This window comes from Erythrolamprus reginae, chromosome 1 (assembly GCF_031021105.1).
Source record: "Erythrolamprus reginae isolate rEryReg1 chromosome 1, rEryReg1.hap1, whole genome shotgun sequence".
NCBI classification, from domain to species: domain Eukaryota; kingdom Metazoa; phylum Chordata; class Lepidosauria; order Squamata; family Dipsadidae; genus Erythrolamprus; species Erythrolamprus reginae.
Window position 1 is genome coordinate 4,545,518 of NC_091950.1, and position 22,270 is coordinate 4,567,787.

At 48.6% G+C, this 22,270-nt stretch overlaps 1 protein-coding gene across 1 annotated transcript; it reads right to left on the reverse strand.

Annotated features, from left to right (window-relative positions):
* Positions 1-1,081: 1,081 nt before the first annotated feature.
* On the reverse strand, positions 1,082-22,181 carry HNRNPM (heterogeneous nuclear ribonucleoprotein M). Its single transcript, XM_070743850.1, has 13 exons — positions 21,346-22,181; positions 21,138-21,231; positions 20,785-20,985; positions 18,276-18,429; positions 17,337-17,386; positions 17,182-17,242; positions 14,932-15,033; positions 13,306-13,350; positions 11,980-12,054; positions 7,856-7,954; positions 6,872-7,608; positions 5,756-5,807; positions 1,082-1,881 (listed from the first exon to the last, which is right to left on the reverse strand). Exons 1-13 carry the CDS (start codon positions 21,696-21,698, stop codon positions 1,718-1,720), a joined length of 2,187 nt encoding a protein of 728 aa, XP_070599951.1. The 5' UTR covers positions 21,699-22,181; the 3' UTR covers positions 1,082-1,717.
* Between the last annotated feature and the right edge of the window lie 89 nt (positions 22,182-22,270).

A 22,270-nucleotide genomic window follows, 5' to 3' on the forward strand; every position in this document is an offset into this window, starting at 1 on the left:
CCTTGGTACAAAGCTGAAGGGATCAAATCTGGTGGCCTAGAGGTTAATTGTCTACCTTACAAAGCAGGATCAAACCCAGTAAGGGTATGGCTAGTTGATGAGGCGAGAACAAGACCAAAATAGCGCTATCCTAGTCTCCCTTAATATTTTACGTGTTTATGACTTGTAAGCCGCCCAGAGTGGACTCACTGGTGTGACGGGAGGCATATCAATTTAATTAAATGAGAAGAACTGGAGATGCCAAAGAACTGGAGAACTGAGGTAACGTTAAGTCACATAGAAACTGCTGCTCAAAAAAAAAATAAAGGGAAAACTCAAATAACACACCCTAGATCTGAATGAATGAAATATTCTCATTGAATACTTTGTTCTGTACAAAATGTTGCTGCTGACAACAAAATGACATTGTCAGTGTTGCTTCCTAAGTGGACAGTTTGATTTCACAGAAATTTGGTTTACTTGGGAGTTATATTGTGTTGTTTTTTTGAGCAGTGTATATATACATACATATAAACATACAGTACATATACATTCATATACATACATATATAGATGTACTGTATGTATCAGCAAAAACGTGATACATACAGAACATATTTGTATGCCGCCCTGAGTCTTCAGAGGGATGGCATACAAATCTAATAAATTATTATTATTATTATTATTATTATTATTGTTGTTGTTGGTTAGCTATGAATAAATTAACTGCCTTGAAATGGCCCTGGGTTGGGCCTAGAGGCAAAAAGGAGCTGTGACGTTCCTTCAATATACCAGGGTGATCCGACATAAAAAACATACAGCCCCTCCTTGGTACAAAGCTGAAGGGATCAAATCTGGTGGCCTAGAGGTTAATTGTCTGCCTTACAAAGCAGAGGCCCCAGGATCAAACCCAGTAACGGTATGGCTAGCTGATGAGGCGAGAACAAGACCAAAATAGCGCTATCCTAGTCTCCCCTAATATTTTACGTGTTTATGACTTGTAAGCCGCCCAGAGTGGACTCACTGGTGTGACGGGAGGCATATCACTTTAATTAAATGAGAAGAACTGGAGATGCCAAAGAACTGGAGAACTGAGGTAACGTTAAGTCACATAGAAACGTCTTTAATGTCGTCCAGGATACAGTTTTGGTCGGACTGTTGTTCTATTCACACACATTTCCAAACACTTCCCGCCTGCAAAAGGTTGCAAACAAACTACTTTCCAAAGGGGAATGGATAACACAATGATCAGGACCAGCTTTCACCTCCTCCAAAAAAGAGAATTTTTCCACCAAATTCTTTCACCGGTCAGGAACCGGACAAAGGAGTGAAAGCCAGCAGTTCCTAGGGAAGGGGAAGGGAGTTACTTCCAGACACAATGCAAAAAATGTGGCGTTTTTGTTTTCTTTCCATTCAACAAAGACGGAGTCACTACAAAAAGAACCAGAATTCGGCGTCTTAAATGGTTTTTAAAAAACTGCCTCAAAAAAAAAAAGGTAAAGACAGACAAAATGAATAACGGGGGAGGAGGGAACCATCCCAGATTTTAAAAAGGAGATTTTTAAAATAACTCCGGAAAGCAGCAGAGTTGTTATCTTTGCCAGTCTTACATCCGGGCACTTTTTTTAAAAAAGGGGGGGAAAATACACCATAAACAAGAATTACAAATCAAGGCTCACTGCCCACCCCACCCCACACTTCCCCAGAGCATTTTAAAAAAAAAAAGGAGATGGGCCTCTTAAGCATTTCGGTCAATCCGGACATCGATTTCCCGACCGCGGAGCTGAATGCCGTTCATGATCCGGCAGGCTCGGTCAGCCACCTCGGGAGACTCGAACCGCACCACTCCGCAGCCTTTGGACTTGCCGTTCTCCATCTTGATGTCCGCGTGCAGCACGTGCCCTGCAAGAGAATCCATCGGCCGTCATGGGTCTCCCGGCTGGGCTGGATCGCCACGACTTTCGGCCCCCTTTTTAAAGTTAAAACCATCCACAACAACACTCCGCAGTCTGCATTGATTGCCGATCAGTTTCCGGTCACAATTCAAAGTGTTGGCTATGACCTATAAAGCCCTTCATGGCACCGGACCAGATTATCTCCAGGACCGCCTTCTGCCGCACAAATCCCAGCGACCGGTTAGGTCCCAGAGTTGGCCTTCTCCGGGCCCCGTCAACTAAACAATGTCATTTGGCAGGACCCAGGAGAAGAGCCTTCTCAGTGGTGGCCCCGGCCCTCTGGAACCAACTCCCCCCAGAGATTAGAATTGCCCCCACCCTCCTTGCCTTTCGTAAGCTCCTCAAAACCCACCTCTGCCGTCAAGCATGGGGGAACTTAGATAATCTTTCCCCCTAGGCTTCTACAATTTATGCATGGTATGTTTGTATGTATGATTGGTTTTATAACAAGGGTTTTTAGCTGTTTTAGTATTGGATTTCTACATGCTGTTTTTATCACTGTTGTTAGCCGCCCCGAGTCCACGGAGAGGGGCGGCATACAAATCAAATCAAGCAAAGAAACAACTAAATAAACAAACATTTCTTGGCTTCCAAGCCTTGCAAGACGTCTCATGACCCAATTATGTAACGTCATCAGTGCTAGAAGGGAATGTGGTTTGCGGACCGGGAGAGAAAAAGGAGGCGGGGTGTGTGGGGTCCTCGGAGCTCTCGGAGCTTGGGTTTTTCTTCTTGCTGGCGTTTCATTACCCCATTACGTAATATCAGTGCTAGGAGGCAGCGGGGGTTGCAGAGGAGGAGGGGGAAGGAGGAGAAGGACTGTGCGGGAGTCCTTGGAACTCTGAGCTGTCAGAGATAAGTTTATTGCAATGTGAATAAATGATCTGTAATCATAGGAAAGGCTGATGTAAGCCGTAATCAATATGTAATCATGGGTTTGCTAACTGATTGGCTGTAACGTATATATAAGGAGTAACACCCTTGCATGAGTGTGGTTTGTGCTGCGTGGTTTGTTATAAGTGATTTGGTGGTTTAGTGCTTAGTGGTTTGTGGGTGGTTGCACAGGTGGATGTAATAGTAGTGTATACAGTGATCTCTCGGTTAGCGCGGGGGTTACGTTCCAAGACCTCCCGCGCTAACCGATTTTCGCGTTATACTGGATGCGGAAGTAAAAACCACCATCTGCGCATGTGCGCCATTTTTTTCATGGCCGCACATGCGCAGATGGTGGAGTTTGCGTGTGGGCGGCGGGGAAGACCAAGGGAAAGTTCCTTCAGCCGCCCAACAGCTGATCTGCTCCGCAGCGCGGAGCCGAAGATGGGGTAAAGGCAAAGGGGAAACCCCATCTTCGGCTCCTCGCTGCCGCCGCGCTGCGGAGCGGATCAGGTGTTGGGCGGCTGAAGGAACCTTCCCTTGGTCTTCCCGCCGCCCAGGCAAAGGGGAATCCCCAAGATCGCTTGCCGCTTGCCGCTTTGCAGCTTGGAGCCTTGCTTCGCCTCCTTCGCTGCAATAGGCAAGCGGCAAGCGATCTTGAGAAAGAGAGAGAAAGGAGGGCGACTTGCCAGTCCACGCCCCCCTGGATGAACAGCCTCGCATGGCCCCAGCGCCGGGCTCCGCAGTTGCCTCTGCCCCCATTCGGCTCTGCAGCTGAGAGGCCTTCCCGGCAGAGCCCTCCCCAACAGCTCCCGCCGCCAGCGCAAAAAAGAAAAGAAAAAGAAATCCCCAAAAGAGGCAGGCACAAAGCGGGGGCACAAGGGGAGCTGCCCGGCAGAGGTTGCTTTTTTTCTTCTCGTGGGCAAGTGGAGGGGGGGAGAGAGAAGGGAGGAAGAGAGTGTGAGAGAGGAAGAAAGAGAGAGAGAAATGATAGAAAAAAGGGGAGAAAAAAGAGAAATGAGAAAATGATTGAAGCATAGTGACAGGAAAGAAAGAGAAAGAGACAGAGAAGTGACTCTTGGTGATGACGTATGACGTCATCGGGTGGGAAAAACCGTGGTATAGCAAAAAAAACGCGGACTTATTTTTTAATTAATATTTTTTGAAAAACCGCGTTGCAGCGTTTCGCGCTAATCGAGAACGCGCAAATCGAGGGATCACTGTAATAGTATTGTGATAGTTTAGAGCAGTGTTTCCCAACCTTGGCTACTTGAAGATATCTGGACTTCAACTCCCAGAATTCCCCAGCCAGCATTTGCTGGCTGGAGAATTCTGGGAGTTGAAGTCCAAATATCTTCAAGTGGCCAAGGTTGGGAAACACTGGTTTAGAGAAACATTTTGCTAAGAAAAGTAAGCCCTGCAGTTTGTTTTATGTAGTGTGTATCTGTTGTTGTTATTATAAAAATAATAATAAAATGTATTATTTAAAAAAAGGCACGTTGGCAAGAAAGCTCACCAAGGAGACCTCGTGTCAACCCTGAGCTACAAAGTCTCCTTTGTTAATATAGAAACATAGAAACATAGAAGACTGACAGCAGAAAAAGACCTCATGGTCCATCTAGTCTGCCCTTATACTATTTTCTGTATTTTATCTTAGGATGGATCTATGTTTATCCCAGGCATGTTTAAATTAAACTTCAGATCGTGCAAAATGCAGCTGCGAGAGCAGTCATGGGCCTACCTAGGTATGCCCATGTTTCACCATCACTCCGCAGTCTGCATTGGTTGCCGATCAACATCCGGTCACAATTCAAAGTGTTGGTTATGACCTTTAAAGCCCTTCATGGCACTGGACCAGAATATCTCCGAGACCGCCTGCTGCCGCACGAATCCCAGCGACCGATTAGGTCCCACAGAGTGGGCCTTCTCCGGGTCCCATCAACTAAACAATGTCGGTTGGCGGGCCCCAGGGGAAGAGCCTTCTCTGTGGCGGCCCCGGCCCTTTGGAACCAACTCCCCCCGGAGATTAGAACTGCCCCTACTCTCCTTGCCTTTCGTAAGCTCCTTAAGACCCACCTGTGTCGTCAGGCATGGGGGAACTGAGACATCTCCCCCGGGCATATACAATTTATGAATGGTATGTGTGTATGTATGTGTGTTTAGAAAATGGGGTTTTTAAATGTTTTTAGTAGAAATTTAGATTTGTTGTGAATTGTTTTTTCACTTTGTTGTGAGCCGCCCCGAGTCTGCGGAGAGGGGCGGCATACAAATCTAAATAAATAAATAATAATAAATAATAAATAAATTCAGTTACTGTGGATTTATCTACCACGTCTGCTGGAAGTTTGTTCCAAGGATCTACTACTCTTTCAGTGAAATAATATTTTCTGTTGCTTTTGATCTTTCCCCCAACTAACTTCAGATTGTGTCCCCTTGTTCTTGTGTTCACTTTCCTATTAAAAACACTTCCCTCCTGGACCTTATTTAACCCTTTGACATATTTAAATGTCCATGAAGTCTTTCCTGATACGTTTTATGCTTAAGACCTTCCACCATTCTTGTAGCCCGTCTTTGGACCCGTTCAATTTTGTCAATCTCTTTTTGTAGGTGAGGTCTCCAGAACTGAACACAATATTATTCCAAATGTGGTCTCACCAGCGCTCTAATTGAATAAATATTTATTTATTCAATTAGTTTCATGCCCATCTCGCTTTGAAATGACAAAGACATGCCAACACCTGCTTTCAAAGGGCTTTCAATGTTCCTTCTTCCCACAGGCTCCGGCCTGAGCGCGTTTCAGCTCGAATCGGGGGGACCAGAACCGCTTTCCTTCCATCTGGGGATCAAACCCCTTGCAGCACCTGTACAGTGATGGGCTCCTCCCCCAGGCCACTTGCTCCTGGCAATTTCCCTCTTACAAACAGCCCTAAAGTCATACATGAGCCACTTACCACATTCGTTGAACTTGTCCTTCAGCATTTTCCATGTGAAGTCAAAAGGAAGCTGGGGAGAACAAAGAGAAAAGGGCGCCACAAAGTCATCTCCAAAGTCATCTCCAAAGTGCTTTTTCAAGAGGCAAGTGGACTTTCAGGGGGTTTTTTTCTCCGAAGACCGAATGGTGGTGAATGGAAGGATCTATACTCCTGGTAGACAGCTGGTCATTGGTGTACTTTTTTAGAGGGTTGTTAAGGCCATTTGGAGATTTATCTGTGTCCTCAGGGTCACCTGCGTGGTGAATATGGCCATGGAGCCTTCTTGGGACTGTTGAAATTACCGTGCAGTAGACTGGAGATAGGAGATGTCGTATCCCTCCCGCTCTGTTGAGAGAGGGCTGTTCAGTTTGGACACAGCTGGCATCTTGGACCCCTTTCAAGCCAGCGGTCCTCTCTGTCCAAAATTTATTTATTTGTTTATTTATTTATTTGTTTATTTATTTATTTTATTTTTATGCCGCCCTTCTCCTTAGACTCAGGGCGGCTTACAACATGTTAGCAGTAGCACATTTTAACAGAGCCAGCATATTGCCCCCACAATCCGGGTCCTCATTTGACCCACCTCGGAAGGGGGGAAGGCTGAGTCAACTTTAGGCCGCTGGTGAGATTTGAACCGCTGAACTACGGCTAGCAGTTGGCTGAAGTAGCCTGCAGTGCTGCACTCTAACCACTGCACCGCCCTGGCTCAGTGCACCACTCAGGCGAACCTGAGAACATAGACAAGCTTCCTAGCGGCCTCAATGACTCGTCCAGTCAGGGCTTCTTGGGTGAGAAGCAAAACGCCTTCCAACAAAAACCAGAACGTCCAGGGACTCCTGAAGAAAAGGGGCCCTTGAGACCACCATGACCGGCATGATGGAGAATCTCCAAAGGTATCCCACCTGCGCCCCCCACCCCAGGTTAGGAAGCAGGTCTCGGCTAGGCCGCAAATTCCACCGGGAGCACCCCCCACCCCCAATGTCAGTGGTGTGCTACTATCACCACGTAACATTTTGAGTTCAGCATGGGACAAACTGGACCCCCCCCCCACCGCCCCCCCCCCCCCACACACACAGACACATTGGCCCCACTCACATTTCTCACAAAAATCTGGCAAGCCTTCCTGGCTACTCCGGCGGCAGACACTGGTCCTCCAGTCCCGAGGGCGCTGGTGAAGTTTCCGGCAAATTTTCCCCGCTCTATGTCCATGGTTCTCTCGAAGGTGCTCCCCATGGGCAGCCCGATCCTGTCTAAGCCCGCCCCCAAGCCCTGGCTCAAGGCCGGGCCCATCCGATCCATGCTGCTCGCGGCCGCCCCCATGCGGTCCAGCCCCATCCGGTCCATAGGGGCCAAGCGGTCCAGCCCCATCCGGTCCATGGGGGCCGCCCCAAGGCGGTCCAGACCGGCGGGCATCCTATCCATCACAGGGCCCATCCCCGCCGGGACCATGCGGTCCAGCCCCAGCCCCATCCGGTCGACCCCGCTGCCCATGCGGTCCATGGCGCTGCCCATGCGGTCAAGGGTGGAGCCCATGCGGTCCAGGCCGAAGCCCAGCCCGGCCCCCATCCGATCTATCCCGGGGCCCATGCGGTCGATGCTGGATGCCAGGTGGTCTAACCCCAGGGGCGCCATGCGGTCGATGCCCGACCCCATCCTATCTACTCCGGAGCCCATGCGGTCCAGCACCAGCCCCATGCGGTCCATCTCGGAGCCCATGCGGTCAATCCCGTGGCCTATGCCGGTGGGGAGCCTGTCAATGCTGCTTGCCATGCGGTCCAGTCCTGGAGCCATCCGGTCAATGGCCGGAATCGTGGCAGCACCGCCACCACCCCCTGGAGAGGAAAGAGAAGGAGGCATTCCTCAGTCCTGGCAGGAAAAAGCGTCCGTCCATTCCCCTACTATCAGCCCCCAGGAAGCCCCTTCCCCCCCTTGTAGGCTATCTCTCATCAGCCCCCTTTGGTCCAGGGGGGGAGGTGTCTCCACTAGCAAAGTAAGGCCTCTCCCCCACAGTCCCATTGGGATTGGGTGACATAGAAGTTAAATTAAATTCACTCTGAGTGCATAGTCCAGGCGACGTACCTATGCCTCTCTCCAGGGTCTCTCCAAAACTGCGGGGCATCCCCATTTCGTTTCTCGGGAACTCCCTTTCGAATCCCCCTCCGATGGCACGGTCCATTTCTGGGAGACAAGACAGGAAATGGAAACCTCCATAATTCTATCCCATCACAGTTATAGCAATAGCACAAAAACGAGAGAAAAATCGCAAGATATAGACACATGGAAAAACTTTTATAATTGGGTTAACAACCGAAAAAAGAATAGATGTACATAAGGTTAAAACAAAAAATGAAAGATAGTACAAAAGAAATTCAAATATAGATAAATAATACTTTTATTTAATTTGTTGACAAATTCTTTTTACCTGTGGTATTATTATTGTTATTTCTATATAGGTATATATATGTATATATGTATAATTTATGTATAATCTCGCTGATACCGTGTTTCCCCGATAGTAAGACCCCCCCGATTGTAAGACATATGGGGGGTTTCAGGGGGGTTGGCTAATATAAGCCATACCCCGAAAGTAAGACATATGTCTTACTTTCGGGGAAACACGGGGGTATTGCGGGGGGGGGAGCCCTGGGTCTTCCCCGCTGCACACGCTTTCTCGACGGGGAAGGAGGCTGAACCGCAGATATAACATTGGGAAGAAGGTGCAAGGAATCGCGCGAGGGGGGGATAGCGGCGGTGGTTTGGATTAAGCGATCGTAATCCCCCAAAAGGACGAACTCCAGCCTCGGAAGGCCAATGAACCGATGGCTACGAAATTAAGGCTTTTCTTTGAGAGAGAGAGAGTGGGGGATAGTCGTCGTCGGAGCGCTAAAGACCAGGGCAGAGAAAGCGCGAGCTGCATGCGGGAGAAGCGGAGGAGGAATCAGGCAAGCCGAATGGGAGCCTGTTCTGTGTGAGTCCGTTCCGGGTTTTGCTTACAGCCCCGGGCATTAGCAATAGCAGCGGCGGCAGGAGAGGCAGCCCTTTGCAATGTGGTCCGCCTGTCTCGGCACTTGCAGAGCGAGGAGGTAGAGGTGGGTTTGCGGAGGAATTGCTGGCGGGGAATGGAGCGAGGGAGGGCAGGGGAGGGATTCCCATTCGGCTTGCCTGATTCCTCCTCCGCTTCTCCCGCATGCAGCTCGCGCTTTCTCTGCCCTGGTCTTTAGCGCTCCGACGACGACTATCCCCCACTCTCTCTCTCTCTCTCAAAGAAAAGCCTTAATTTCGTAGCCATCGGTTCATCGGCCTTCCGAGGCTGGAGTTCATCCTTTTGGGGGATTAGGATCGCTTAATCCAAACCACAGCCGCTATCCCTTCCCTGGGTCTTCCCCGCCGCCCACGCAAAGGGGAAACCCCAATCTTCGCCTCCTCGCTGCTGCGCCGCTAAAAGGACCCTTTCAATTTTTTTTCCAATGTAAGACATACCCCCATAGTAAGACATAGGGGGGCTTTTGGGGGTTAAAAAAAAGTAAGACACTGCCTTACTATCGGGGAAACACGGTACGATTATCCGTGTACTTACAACAAGATAGACTGCAGAGATGCAGCGGGGAAGGGGGGAGGGATGGGAATATATGTTGTACTGTCTTACAACAGACATTCTACAATTGTATTAACAAATTGAAAACACACCGATCTGTTTTTGTGTTTTTTAATATGTATATAATTCAATAAAATTTATTTTAAATAAAAAACAAAAAAACCCACAATGGCACAAAAGACTGATCTACCGCTCCAGGGTGCTTTACAGCCCTCTCTCAATGCTTTACAGAGTCAGCTTAAGGCCCCCAACAATCGGGGTCCTCATCTGACCCACCTCGGAAGGATGGACGGCTGAGTCAGCCTTGGGCCGGTGGTGAGATTTGAACTGACGAACTGCAGCCAGCAGGAGCAGCTTGCAGTACGGGCACTCTAATCACTGCACCACCAAGGCTCATAACAATTGTCCCAAAGTTATGATCTTGGGGCAGTTGTAAATGGCAATTGTTGCAGCGGTTGTTAAACCCAATGGTTTGCGGTGGGCCCATTTCCCCCTCACAAACACCAGGGGTTGTGTGTTTTCTTTTAGCAAAACAGAATCGTGCGAACTCAGGATGCTGAAAAAACAGCCATGCAGGTAGCCAGGTTTATTTATTTTATTATTTATTTATTAATCAGATTTGTATGCCGCCCCTCTCTGTAGACTCGGGGCGGCTAACGACAATAATAATACAATGTAAACAAATCTAATATTTAAGTTAATTTAAAAAACCCCAATTTAAGAAACCAATCATACATACTGACATACCATGCATAAATTCTATAAGCCTAGGGGGAAGGGAAAAAATTTCAGTTCCCCCATGCCTGACGACAGAGGTGGGTTTTAAGGAGGTTACGAAAGGCAAGGAGGGTGGGGGCAACTCTGATATCTGGGGGGAGTTGGTTTCAAAGGGTCGGGGCCGCCGCAGAGAAGGCTCTTCCCCTGGGTCCCGCCAAACGACATTGTTTAGTTGACGGGACCCGGAGAAGGCCAACTCTGTGGGACCTAACTGGTCGTTGGGATTCGTGCGGCAGCAGGCGGTCCCGGAGATATTCTGGTCCGGTGCCAGAGCTTCCGCAGTTGCATGACTCTGGGGAAGGGGGTGGCTGCTGGAACTTTTGAATACGGGGCTGCAGATATCCCCAAGGTAGATGGCCAAAGCTTCAGTGGCTGCTCTTCCCATAGAACTGGCGAGGTCGCTGAAATGCACCTGGAAGCCCCATCCTCACTTAGGGGAAATAATCCAATGTCTGTGGAGGGCGAAAACAGCTTCCCCCAACCCCCGGGGCCCAGAAATGGGCTGTTTCCCAACTTCTGGTGAACCCAGTAGGCTCGTGTTTCAGCCTCCCCAGACTCCAAAAGCCTCCCTGGAGCCAGGGAAGGGTAAAAATGCCCTCCTACACCCCCCCTGGAGGCTCTCTAGAAGCCAAAAACGCCCTCCCAGAACCTCTGTGCAAGCCAAATATCAGCTGGCTGGCATACATGCACGTTGCAGCTGAGCTAGGACAATGGGCGTCCTCCTCGATCCACAGCTCACATTAGAGAACCATCTTTCAGCTGTGGCGAGGGGGGCGTTTGCCAATGGCCTGGTGCACCAGTTGCGGCCCTATTTGGATCAGGGGTCACTGCTCACAGTCACTCATGCCCTCATCACCTCGAGGCTCGACTACTGTAACGCTCTCTACATGGGGCTACCTTTGAAGAGTGTTCAGAAACTTCAGATCGTGCAGAATGCAGCTGCGAGAGCAATCGTGGGCTTCCCTAGGTATGCCCATGTTACACCAACACTCCACAGTCTGCATTGGTTGCCGATCAGTTTCCGGTCACAATTCAAAGTGTTGGTTATGACCTATAAAGCCCTTCATGGCACCAGACCAGAATATCTCCGGGACCGCCTTCTGCCGCACGAATCCCAGCGACCAATTAGGTCCCAGAGAGTGGGCCTTCTCTGGGTCCCGTCAACTAAACAATGTCGTTTGGCGGGGCCCAGGGAAAGAGCCTTCTCTGTGGCGGCCCCGGCCCTCTGGAACCAACTCCTCCCAGAGATTAGAATAGCCCCCACCCTTCTTGCCTTTCGTAAGCTTCTTAAAACCCACCTCTGTCGTCAGGCATGGGGGAACTGAGACATTCTTTCCCCCTAGGCGTCTTCAATTTATGTATGGTATGTTTGTATGTATGATTGGTTTTAAAATAAGGGTTTTAGCTGTGTTAGTATTGGATTGTCGCATGTTGTTTTTACCACTGTTGTTAGCCGCCCCGAGTCTACGGAGAGGGGCGGCATACAAATCCAATAAAAAATAAAAAATATAATAATAATAATAATAATAATAATAATGGCTCGCGTACCAGCAGATATGGCTCTGCGTGCCATCTGTGGCACCCCTGCCATAGGTTCCCTATCACTGATCTAGTCTATCAGGTTGATCCCAAAAACAGATAGACCGACAGACAAACATTCGAACAAAGGACCTACAAACCCAGGTCCTCCTTCCATTTCCCTTTCAGTAGCCTGCTAGCCAGGAATTACAAAGCCTCGGGACTACTACCCCCACACCTTTCTCATTGGGGGCGGTGCACAGGTGCAAAAGGAAGGCAGCAGTGGAGGCGCTAAAGGCTACCACGTACTTACCGCTCATCCGGCTGATGTTCATTCCGGAAGGGAAACGGCCCAGGCTCTCCATTCCACTGAAAGGACCCTCCATCCCTGAAACAGAAGCACAAATTGGCCCAGGTGGTGAAATAGGGAGGTTTTATGCACTCTTCTTGCACATATTGGACCATCTGGACCAGTGTTTCCCAACCTTGGCCACTTGAAGATATCTGGACTTCAACTTTCAGAATTCCCCAGCCAGCGAATGCTGGCTGGGGAATCCTGGGAGTTGAAGTCCAAATATCTTTAAGTTGCCAAGGTTGGAGACCTCTGATCTGGACTTCTCAGCTGGACCAAGAGATCAATCAAGGAACCGAGGCTGAATCATTGCCTGGCCTGGCCAGATTAGCTGAAGGTGCCGAGATCACAGGGTGCTGAGCCTCCAAGCCAAAGACCATCCGCGGGCAGTTAATGTTCATGGCTAATATATGGGGTGCAAGGCAAGAGCCTGGCTTTAGCAAGTGGTGCCGTAGCCTAGAGGTGGAGCTCTCGCCTCACAGTCAGGAGGCTGAGAGTTCGATCCTAAGTAGAGGCAGATATTCCTCTCTCTGGGCACACTGAGAAACATAGAAGTCTGACGGCAGAAAAAGACCTCATGATCCATCTAGTCTGCCCTTATACTATTTTCTGTATTTTATCTTAGGATGGATATATGTTTATCCCAGGCATGTTTAAATTCAGTTACTGTGGATTGGTCAACCACGTCTGCTGGAAGTTTGTTCCAAGCATCTACTACTCTTTCAGTAAAATAATATTTCCTCACTGATTTTCTGATGTTTCCCCCAACTAACTTCAGATTGTGGTCCCTTGTTCTTGTGTTCACTTTCCTATTAAAAACTCTTCCCTCCTGAACCTTATTTAACCCTTTAATATATTTAAATGTTTAGATCATGTCCCCCCTTTTCCTTCTGTCCTCCAGACTCTACAGATTGAGTCCATGAAGTCTTTCCGGATACGTTTGATGCTTAAGACCTTCCACCATTCTTGTAGCCCGTCTTTGGACCTGTCAATTTTGTCAATATCTTTTTGTAGGTGAGGTCTCCAGAACTGGACACAATATTATTCCAAATGTGGAAACTCCACACTGGGGAGAAGAAGGGCATCCGGCCAGTAAATATTCTGCCGGCTCTATTCCGTTGCCCAGACTCCATCCCAGAAGGGATTATGGGGTTGTTAGAAGAACAAAAATAATAATGCAAGAGCCTGGCTTCCCAATTTAGCTGTCAGTTATTATGGAAGATTCTGGATGATCTCCGATCATTGTCAAAGCTCTGCTGCCTACTTCCCTCCAGCTGTAGGACTTACCTCCCATTTTATTCATTCCAAAGCCCAAGCCTTCGATGCCCATTCCTAAAAATTAGAAAAAAAGCATTTGTGTGAATGCGCATGAAACCAGAAGGGATTAAAAGCAGCAACCCTGGCGCAGAGGTTAGGATGGAGCTCTGCAGGTGACCGACTGCCTTCTCCGACTGTGGACTCTCATTGTTGTTTTTTCCAGGTATTCCCCCACTTTTCTTCTACACAACTGAGGACATCTTTAAATAAGCTTTTATTTAAACTACTGCGGACTAACTAATTGCTCACCGCCAGCAGTTCGAGCCTGACAGGCAACTCAAGGATGAATCGGCTTTCCATCCCTCCGAGGTGGGTAAAATGAGGATCCAGATTGTTGGGGGCAATAAACTGCTCAGAAGAGGGCTGGAAAGCAGTATATACGTTTACGTTCTAGTGCTTCCTTGGTGCCCTTTCCTTTTTATCTTTCTTTCCTTTCCTTTCTTCTACTGCAAGGGTTCCCAACCTTTTTTTGATCATGCCCCACCAAAGTATCTCTAAAATCCCCTATATAATTCTTATTATTCAAAAGGTGAACTCCTACTCATGCGGAGGAAATTTAAAAGGCCATTAAGTTGGTTTAAACCAGGAAAAAGGAAAATATACCACTTAGCAACATAAAATTCCGAGCTCAGTTGTGGTGGTTCAGGACTGCCTGTGCTGTTACGCTTTCTGACTTGGGGCCTGTCTGTGGGGAGCAAGCAGCCTCAATCTGGCTTCCTTCGTCATACAGTGGCCCACAGGCCGGGGCACCTGGGAGACTCCCAAATCGAAGAGGAAGGTAAAAGAGGAGAAGGAAGGAAATCTCTCTTGTGGCTAGAAACTGAGGAAGTAGGAAAACAAACCCAGCATGGTTGCAGCATTCCAGTATGTCAAGCGGGCGCAGAGGTTGGTGACAAACAAACAGCTTGCCACACTCTCTCTCTAGAAGGCCTGATGTTGATGGGGATTTGGGAGGGGTGATTTTTATGAGGGAGCTGATGCAGCCACAAAGCATTCCTTCGAGGGGTCTAAGGCCATCCTATGCCCACCCACCTGGGCGGAAGCGGAAGGAGGACTGGCCACACTGGCACAATCTGAGTGGGTAACGTGACAAGTTTGTGGGTGGGGCGGACAAGGGAGGTGAACTTTCAACTGAGTGGGGAACTCAGATCCAGGTATCCCTGTGAAGGTGTCAGGATGACTCCGGAAATAAATGGGAACTTTGAGGAGTATTTTGACTCTTGACTATGATTTAGTTCGGATGTTACCTGGAACCTTGACACAGTATTTGAGAGGCTGCCCCAAAGAGGTGGGGGTTAATTTATTCTCCAAAGCCTCTGAAGGCAGGACAAGAAGCAATGGATGGAAACTGATCAAGGGCAGAAGCAACTTGGAACCAAGGATGAATTTGCTGACAGAGAGAACAATTAACCAACTGCCTTCGGACACTGTGGATGCCTCATCACTGGAGGTTTTTAACAAGAACCTGGACAGTCACTTGAAATGTGTCTGAAATGGTATAGGATGCTTGAATAGGGGACTGGACTAGAAGACCTCCAAAGTCCCTTCCAGCTCTATTCTGATTCTGACCCCAAAAGGAGCAGGTGGAAGACTCACCTCCAGGGCCGATGTTGCCCATGGCCAGGCCTTTGTTCAGGTGATTGGCATCGATCGGTATTCCTCCCGGCCCCAGTCCCATGCCGATTCCCCCAAGGCCATCTGCAACAATGATGGACAATGGAGAGTCAATGCCTCGTTTCCCATTTTTTAATTGTTGTTGTTGTTGTTGTTATTATTATTATTATTATTATTATTAATTAGATTTGTATGCCACCCCTCTCCGTAGACTCGGGGCGGCTAACAACAATAATGAAACAACATGTAACAAATCTAATATTTAAAATAATTTTTAAAAACCTTATTTTTTTTAAAAAAAAAACATACCCACAAACATACCATGCATAAATTGTATAGGCCTGGGGAAGGGGAATATCTCAGTTCCCCCATGCCTGATGACAGAGGTGGGTTTTAAGGAGCTTACGAAAGGCAAGGAGGGTGGGGGCAATTCTGATCTCTGGGGGGAGCTGATTCTAGAGGGTTGGGGCCGCCACAGAGAAGGCTCTTCCCCTGGGACCCGCCAAACGACATTGTTTAGTCGACAGGACCCGGAGAAGGCCAACTCTGTGGGACCTAACTGGTCGCTGGGATTCGTGCGGCAGAAGGCGGTCCCGGAGATAATTCTGGTCCGATGCCCTGAAGGCATTTAGGCAACAAACAGCTCAAGGTCAGTAAGTTCTCAGTCATCCAGATGATGGTTGTCCCAAAGGTGCTTTTCCAGGTGGCAACCGACCTGGATGCCCGAGAATCTCTGTAGACCTTCAGCTAAGCAACTTGGGAGGGACACCCTTGGAATGGTGAACTTCTGAGAGGAATAAAACTGCAGACCACAGGAACCATTTGCGCTACTCAGGGGACACCAAGGACACAGGTAAACCTCCAAGTGGCCTCAACGGTCTCCAAAATGATGCAAATGTCCGGCTCTCTGCAAGGAATATAAATCCTTTCAATCCCCACCAGTCAGAACTGAAGAAGCTTCTTGGAGGAGAAGCAAAATGTCTTCCAGGAAAAACCAGAAAGTCCAGTTGCCCTCTGAAAAAGCACCTTTGGGATAACAAACAGCTACATAACAGAACAGGTTTGTATACTCTTAGAAAAGTGTGTGTTCTTTTAGAGATACACTTTTAAAAAGCACCTTCCTGCAAACACTCGTTATGAACTTGGCCCTTCTACATTTTAAAGGAAGTAGGCAGGTGTCCTCTGGCGAAGAGGCCAATAGTGTGTTCCATTCACTCTCGAATGACAGCACGAATCACTGTCCAGAACCCCTCATCTGGGCGAGATGGGCAGTTAAGGAATGCAAAATGTAAACAACAAGATTTTGTCAATATTCTCAATGCTAAAAGTTATGTAGGGTCCTTGGCATTCTCTGAGGGGGCTGGTTTCTTTCCTGGGACTGGTCACATTGCCTAGTTTGGGTAATGCAACTTCTGCAAGGGAACAAGCCAGCTCAGAGGAAGCCAAGGACCGCACAAATTTGAACCCTGAGCTACGAATATTTTTTTCCTTTCAATTAAAAGAGCTGTGTTGTATGTACATCCTCAGGCAGGGCCAGCTGTTTTCTGCAAGCTGTCAACTTTTCGCAAATCCTGGACACTCCAGGCCAGTGATGGCAAAACTATGGCATGGGAGTCACAGAGCCGTATCTGCTGGCACACAAACCGTTGCTCTAGCTAAACTCCAACATGCATGTGATGGCCAACTGATTTTTGGCTCACACGGGGTGTTTTTGGCTTTCAGATAGCCTCCAGGAAATGGGGAAAGGCGTTTTATCCTCCCCCGGTTCCAGGGAAGCCTTTGGAGCCTGGGAAGGGCGAAACACGAGGAGCCTCCCGGGAGGCGGGGGGGGGGGGGGCGTGAAGCTGTTTCACAAGAAACACCAAACCTCTCCCCCACAGGGATTTCCAACTTTGGCAACTTTAAGACTTGTGAACTTCAACTCCCAGAGTTCCTCAGCCAGCAAGGCAAAGCTGGTTGAGGAATTCTGGGAGTTGAAGTCCACAAGACCTAAAGTTGCCAAAATTGGAGACCTCTGCATTACTGTCCAAACAGAAACACCCCCCCACCCCCTCTCCTGCTTCAAAATGTGTCCTGTCTAGTAGCCTCATGAATTAAAGGCAGAAAACAAATCAAATAGGTTTTTGCAATATCTATCTATCTATCTATCTATCTACCTATCTATCTATCTTCCTTCCACCCACTCTCTCCAGCCCATCCAGGGACCACAACTAGCGAGCTCTGGAGACTTACGAGGAAGCTGCTGGGGCCGCTCCGGAGGGAAGAAGTCTCCTTTTGGCAAGGCTCGTTCGTCCTGAAACATTAAAAGAAAAGTTTAATGTTGGGGGGAAGGAGGAGAGGGGAAGAGACCAGGAGGGGATGGGTGTAGGCAACCCCGCTTTACTTACCATCTTGACGTGCATCGGCCTGTCAAAGAGCAGCTGCCCGTTGAACATAGCTAAGCATTGAGTCAAGGCCTTCCGGTCATAACGTTGGTCTAACAGAGACCGCAAAAGTAGGGCCTTTTAGATTTCAACAAATGTTAAATATCTTCCTCTTTCATGTGCCTTGCCTTCTCCCCCTACCTCGCCCCACGCCGTAGGAAACATGGGTGTGTGTGTGTTTGTGTGCAGTGTTTAGAATGCAGTATTGCAAGCAACATCTGCGGACTGCAGTTTGAGCCTGAACCAGCTCAAGGTTGACTCAGCCTTCCGTCCTTCCAAGGTGGGTCAAATGAGGACCCAGTTGGTTGGGGGCAAGAGGCTGACTCTGTAAACCACTTAGAGAGGGCTGTAAAAGTACTGTGAAGCGGTATATAAGTCTAAATACTATTGCTATTCCTTCCTGCCTCCCTCATTCCTTCCTTCCTTCCTTGGTGGGTCAAATGAGGAACCAGTTGGTTGGGGGCAAGAGGCTGACTCTGTAAACCACTTAGAGAGGGCTCTAAAATACTGGGAGGGAGGGAGGGAGAGAGGGAGGGAGGAAGGAATAGGCTGACTCTGTAAACTGCTTAGACAGAGCTGTAAAGCACTGGGAAGCATCATATAAACCTAAGGGCTATTTGCTATGCCAACAGGAAGTTGGAGCCAATCAGCATACATGACACACATCTCAGTACAATGAGCAGTTTGAATTGGTGAGGTGTTTGCGTCGGCCCATCCGCAGCCCTCTGCAATCTCCACTGACCCATCAACTGATGGTTACAGGCAGTTCCCAGCCATTCCTAATCAGCCTCTGGAGGAAGGCTGAACCGAAGTCCCTTCAGCAGGTGAGCCACCCAATCGGTTCTATCCCAGAGCCACCCAAACCCAGTCCCAGATCCTCAGTCTAGTCCGAAGAAAGGATACAGATGGCCTGGACGGCCTCGATGGCTTGCTCGAAGGTGACCGTCCCGATCCCCCGGCTCTTCCCGTCTTTGTCTTCCAGGATGTCCGCTCGGACGACCACGCCGGCCATGCCGAAAACCTCCTTCAGCTTCTTCCAGCCAACCTTGTAGTCCAGCTGAAGGAAGAGACAGGAGGGGGCGAGCAGGGAGCAACCCTTGAACGTTAACATCGGAACTTTTGAAACACGGCGGCCTATCAGATTATTCATGAGCTGAGAGAGCCAATGGTAGCAAGGTCGGCCAATGAGTAGGCACAGCAACTAAGTCAGTTAATGAGAGCTAAACTCATCCGAGTCTGTGCAGAGAATCGAAACTGAAGCCAGAAGGCTGGGCGTGGCTCAGCCCACTCTGCTGAAATGAAACTAACTGTTCTCTGCTGCCTGTAACTGCTTGAAGAAGAAGCTACGTTGGTATTGTAAATATTCATCTGTTCTTCTTGTATATAAAGAAGTTTTTTATTTAAATGAACCCTGCTGCATCAGTCTGCCTGTGTGTGCTTTCTGGATTTAATTTTCTGCAACAAACTTTGATATGGCCAACTCAGGACTTGCCGCCACATTCACTTGTGAACGAGACAGGTTAGCTGCTTGTCTGGGACATGGGTTTACTTAAGCAGTGCGACTTTAAAATGGGTGGACTAACAGGCTGGGGAATTTTGGGAGTTATAATAATAATAATAATAATAATAATAATAATAACAATAACAATAACAATAACAATAATAACTATTATTGTTGTTGTTGTTGTTGTTACTATTATTATTATTACTATTATTATTATTATTATTAATTTGACTTCTATGCCACCCAATTCCGAAGGCCTCAGGGTGGCTTTCAACAATATAAAAAATATAATTTACAATAAAGTCCATCCATCTTGCCAAAGGTGGAAAATCCTGGATCAGATCAAACTGCACATTAAGTCTGGCAACACTCTATTTATTGTATTATTTTATTGTAGAAGCCGCCCTGAGTCCCACGGGATTGGGTGGCATATAAATCAATTAAATTAAATTATTTCATGTAAATGAATGAAGAAATGCTCTTTGGCTGTATGTTGTTCTTGGGCTTAGCCTGACCGAAGCCCGGGTCTGAACCAAGATTGACAGGGATCCAGATAAGAGATAAGAGCAAGAGCTATCCAACCCTCCCAGATAATGGCTTGTAAAACAATGGTTTATATCATACAACCATGAGCGATCTGAACAATAGTTTAGGGCCATGTGTATTATTTTACTATTCAATAGGCAAGAGGATAGGATTGTCCCACACTGGGCTAATTCCATTCCCACCAGAGAGCAAGAAAGAAAATGGCTTTCCTTTCAGACCCAAGCAGGGTAGATAAAAATCAATTTAAAAAAATTTAAAAATTAGATTTTTAAAATTTAAATCAGGTTGGTTCTTTTTATTTGTATCAAATTTATTTTAATAAAACACTTTTGGAGTAAAAATCTATTAAAAGGATTTAGTTTGTTCAGCATGAAATGGTGCTCAGTTATGCAGCATGAGCTTGTATGTTCTCCAATATTTAAATTTTTGGCAAACTGATTAGATGAATCCAAACTCTGCTAACTGAGATAGCTGGGTATCATCGGCGTATTGATGATACCTCACCCCATTCCCTTGGATGATCTCACCTAGCGGTTTCATGTAGATATTGAATAGCAGGGGGGAGAGGACTGACCCCTGAGGCACCCCACAAGGGAGAGACCTAGGGGTCGACCTTTGACCCCCCACGAACACCGACTGCGACCGACCGGAGAGGTAGGAGGAGAACCACTGGAGAACAGTGCCTCCCACCCCCAACCCCTCCAGCCAGTGCAGAAGGATACCATGGTCGATGGTATCGAAAGCCGCTGAGAGGTCAAGAAGCACCAGGACAGAGGACAAACCCCTGTCCCGGGCCCGCCAGAGATCATCCATCAACGCGACCAAAGCAGTTTCCGTGCTGTAGCCGAGTCTGCGGAGAGGGGCGGCATACAAATCCAATAAATTATTATTATTATGTACTGCATTGATGCATTCATACAATTTCACAGTAACCAGGAGACCAATCATGAAACAAAGTTCAGGTCTATTCCTTTATCCCATTGATTTGAAAATCTACATACGCTGCAAACTCTATGACTGTTTGAAGATAAAATGCGTCTCTACCACCAGGCTCTAAGAGTGAGGAGGAGGGGCAAGAAGTAAAAAACCAAAGTGAAACCTTCTAAGCAGCTTATAAATGTCATACTAAAGAGCACCCGTCATTTCGGATCCATCATGGCGGCACCCGTTAGGGGGCATCCACTCACCTGCTGCCTGCCACAACTCTCACCTTGTTCTGTCACTGCCACATCACCAGCTGTCCCATTAAAGTGGATGGGACTGTTGGTGAGGCAACGGCAGGTCAGCGAAGGAGCCGCTGCGGGACAGAGATGATAAAAATGATGATTTAAATCAAGTTAAACTGATAGAGAGGCAACTTACATTGGCCACGAACACGGTGCTGCCCAGCCGGCCAGCCTGCAGGGCGTGGATGATCTCGTTAGGGATATTGGGGTTATTGAGAATGCTGGGCGGGATGTTAATCATGCCAGGCCCGCCGGCGCCAGGGCTGATGCCCATCCCGCTCCCAGAGGCTGCCATGGCCTTCTGCACAGCTCTTCGGACATGCTCGCCTTCAGGATCCTAAAACAGGGAGGAAGACGCTTTCAAGCCTCCTGCAGAAGAGAGTCCTCAGAGGGGTGCAGGGAAAGCCCCCCCACCGCAATTCCTCGGCTTGAGAGGTCTGCTTCCTTCCCCTGCCCTCAACACACGCCAGTAGCCGGCTCCAAGCTCACCTCCTTCACCTTCAGGGGCCTCCCACTGAGGCTGTGCTTGTTCAGCACTTCCACAGCCTTTTTCATGCTCTCTTCCATCTTGAACTCAACCACCCTGCAGGCAAAAAGACACACGAGGCCAAGAGAGGTGAGTCTCCCCGCGCTAAGCGGCCCTGTCCCAGCCCCGCTTTGGGGAAGGAGGGACCGGGAGGGGGGCGCTTGTACTTACGCGCAGCCCTGACGATGCCGAAGTGGAGAACCGGGCAGGTAAATGCGAACAGAAACAGGGTTGGGGAGGCAAAGGGAACAGAAAGACAAAAAGTCAGTCGAGAGTTCAGCGCAGGACGACGATTGCAGATCATTTTCTCTTCTGCTGGATCTTAAGATATTCGGGTCACTTCCGAGGGTGCTGCTGCTTTTGGGATCATGTGAGGTCCAGGCTGCTGTTTGAACAACAGTATAACTGCTGTCCTCCTGAGCGCCGGACAGTAAGCCTAGATGGCCAGGTTGGGGGGGGAGGGGCTTGGACGCAGAAACCAAGATCAGCAGGACAGATGCCGGTTTCTCTCGGAACCTCTCCATTCTGCGAAGTCCGACGTGCCCCTAGGCCAGCCAACGCTTGTCCCCCCACCCATCCCCTCCCCTCCCTCCCTCTCTCTCCCCCACAAGCGGCCTTCGGGGAGGGTGCGTCAAGAGCCTTCCTCTGCGCTGACAAGGCCCCTCCGACCGCTACCTTCCTTCTGAACATTTAAGACACAGACGGCCATAGAGAGTATCTGACATTTATTACAACCTCGCTTCCACACCGAGCAAGAACCAGACGGAGACATTTAAGCTAGATAAAGGTGGGACATTGATGATGCCAGTAAGGATCCATGCTCAAGTCAGACAGCCCAAACACCAAGGAGCACGGCGGCAACGGCAGCAACAGCAGCAGGGGCTGTGTGCTGGGTCTCAGCAGACCCCTGTTCACCTCCCAGCCTCCCTCCCTGCCCTCCCCTCCCCCCCAAGCCCAAAGCAGCTCTGGGCCCCTGCCAACGAGAACCACTCTACCACATGTACACGCTGCCTCTGGCCCAACCTCGTTGGGGGTGGGCTGGGCTCCACGCCGCCATCACACACATTTTGTCATGTAGTTAAAAATCCACAGAAGA

Coding starts and splice junctions, on each gene's coding strand:
- HNRNPM (XM_070743850.1), bottom strand. CDS start 21,698: ATGGAGAGGTTCCGAGAGAAACCGGCATCTGTCCTGCTGATCTTGGTT. Junction 17,243..17,336: donor GGCCGATGCACGTCAAGATG/GTAAGTAAAGCG, acceptor TTAATGTTTCAG/GACGAACGAGCCTTGCCAAA. Junction 7,609..7,855: donor GACCCTGGAGAGAGGCATAG/GTACGTCGCCTG, acceptor TTTCCTCTCCAG/GGGGTGGTGGCGGTGCTGCC.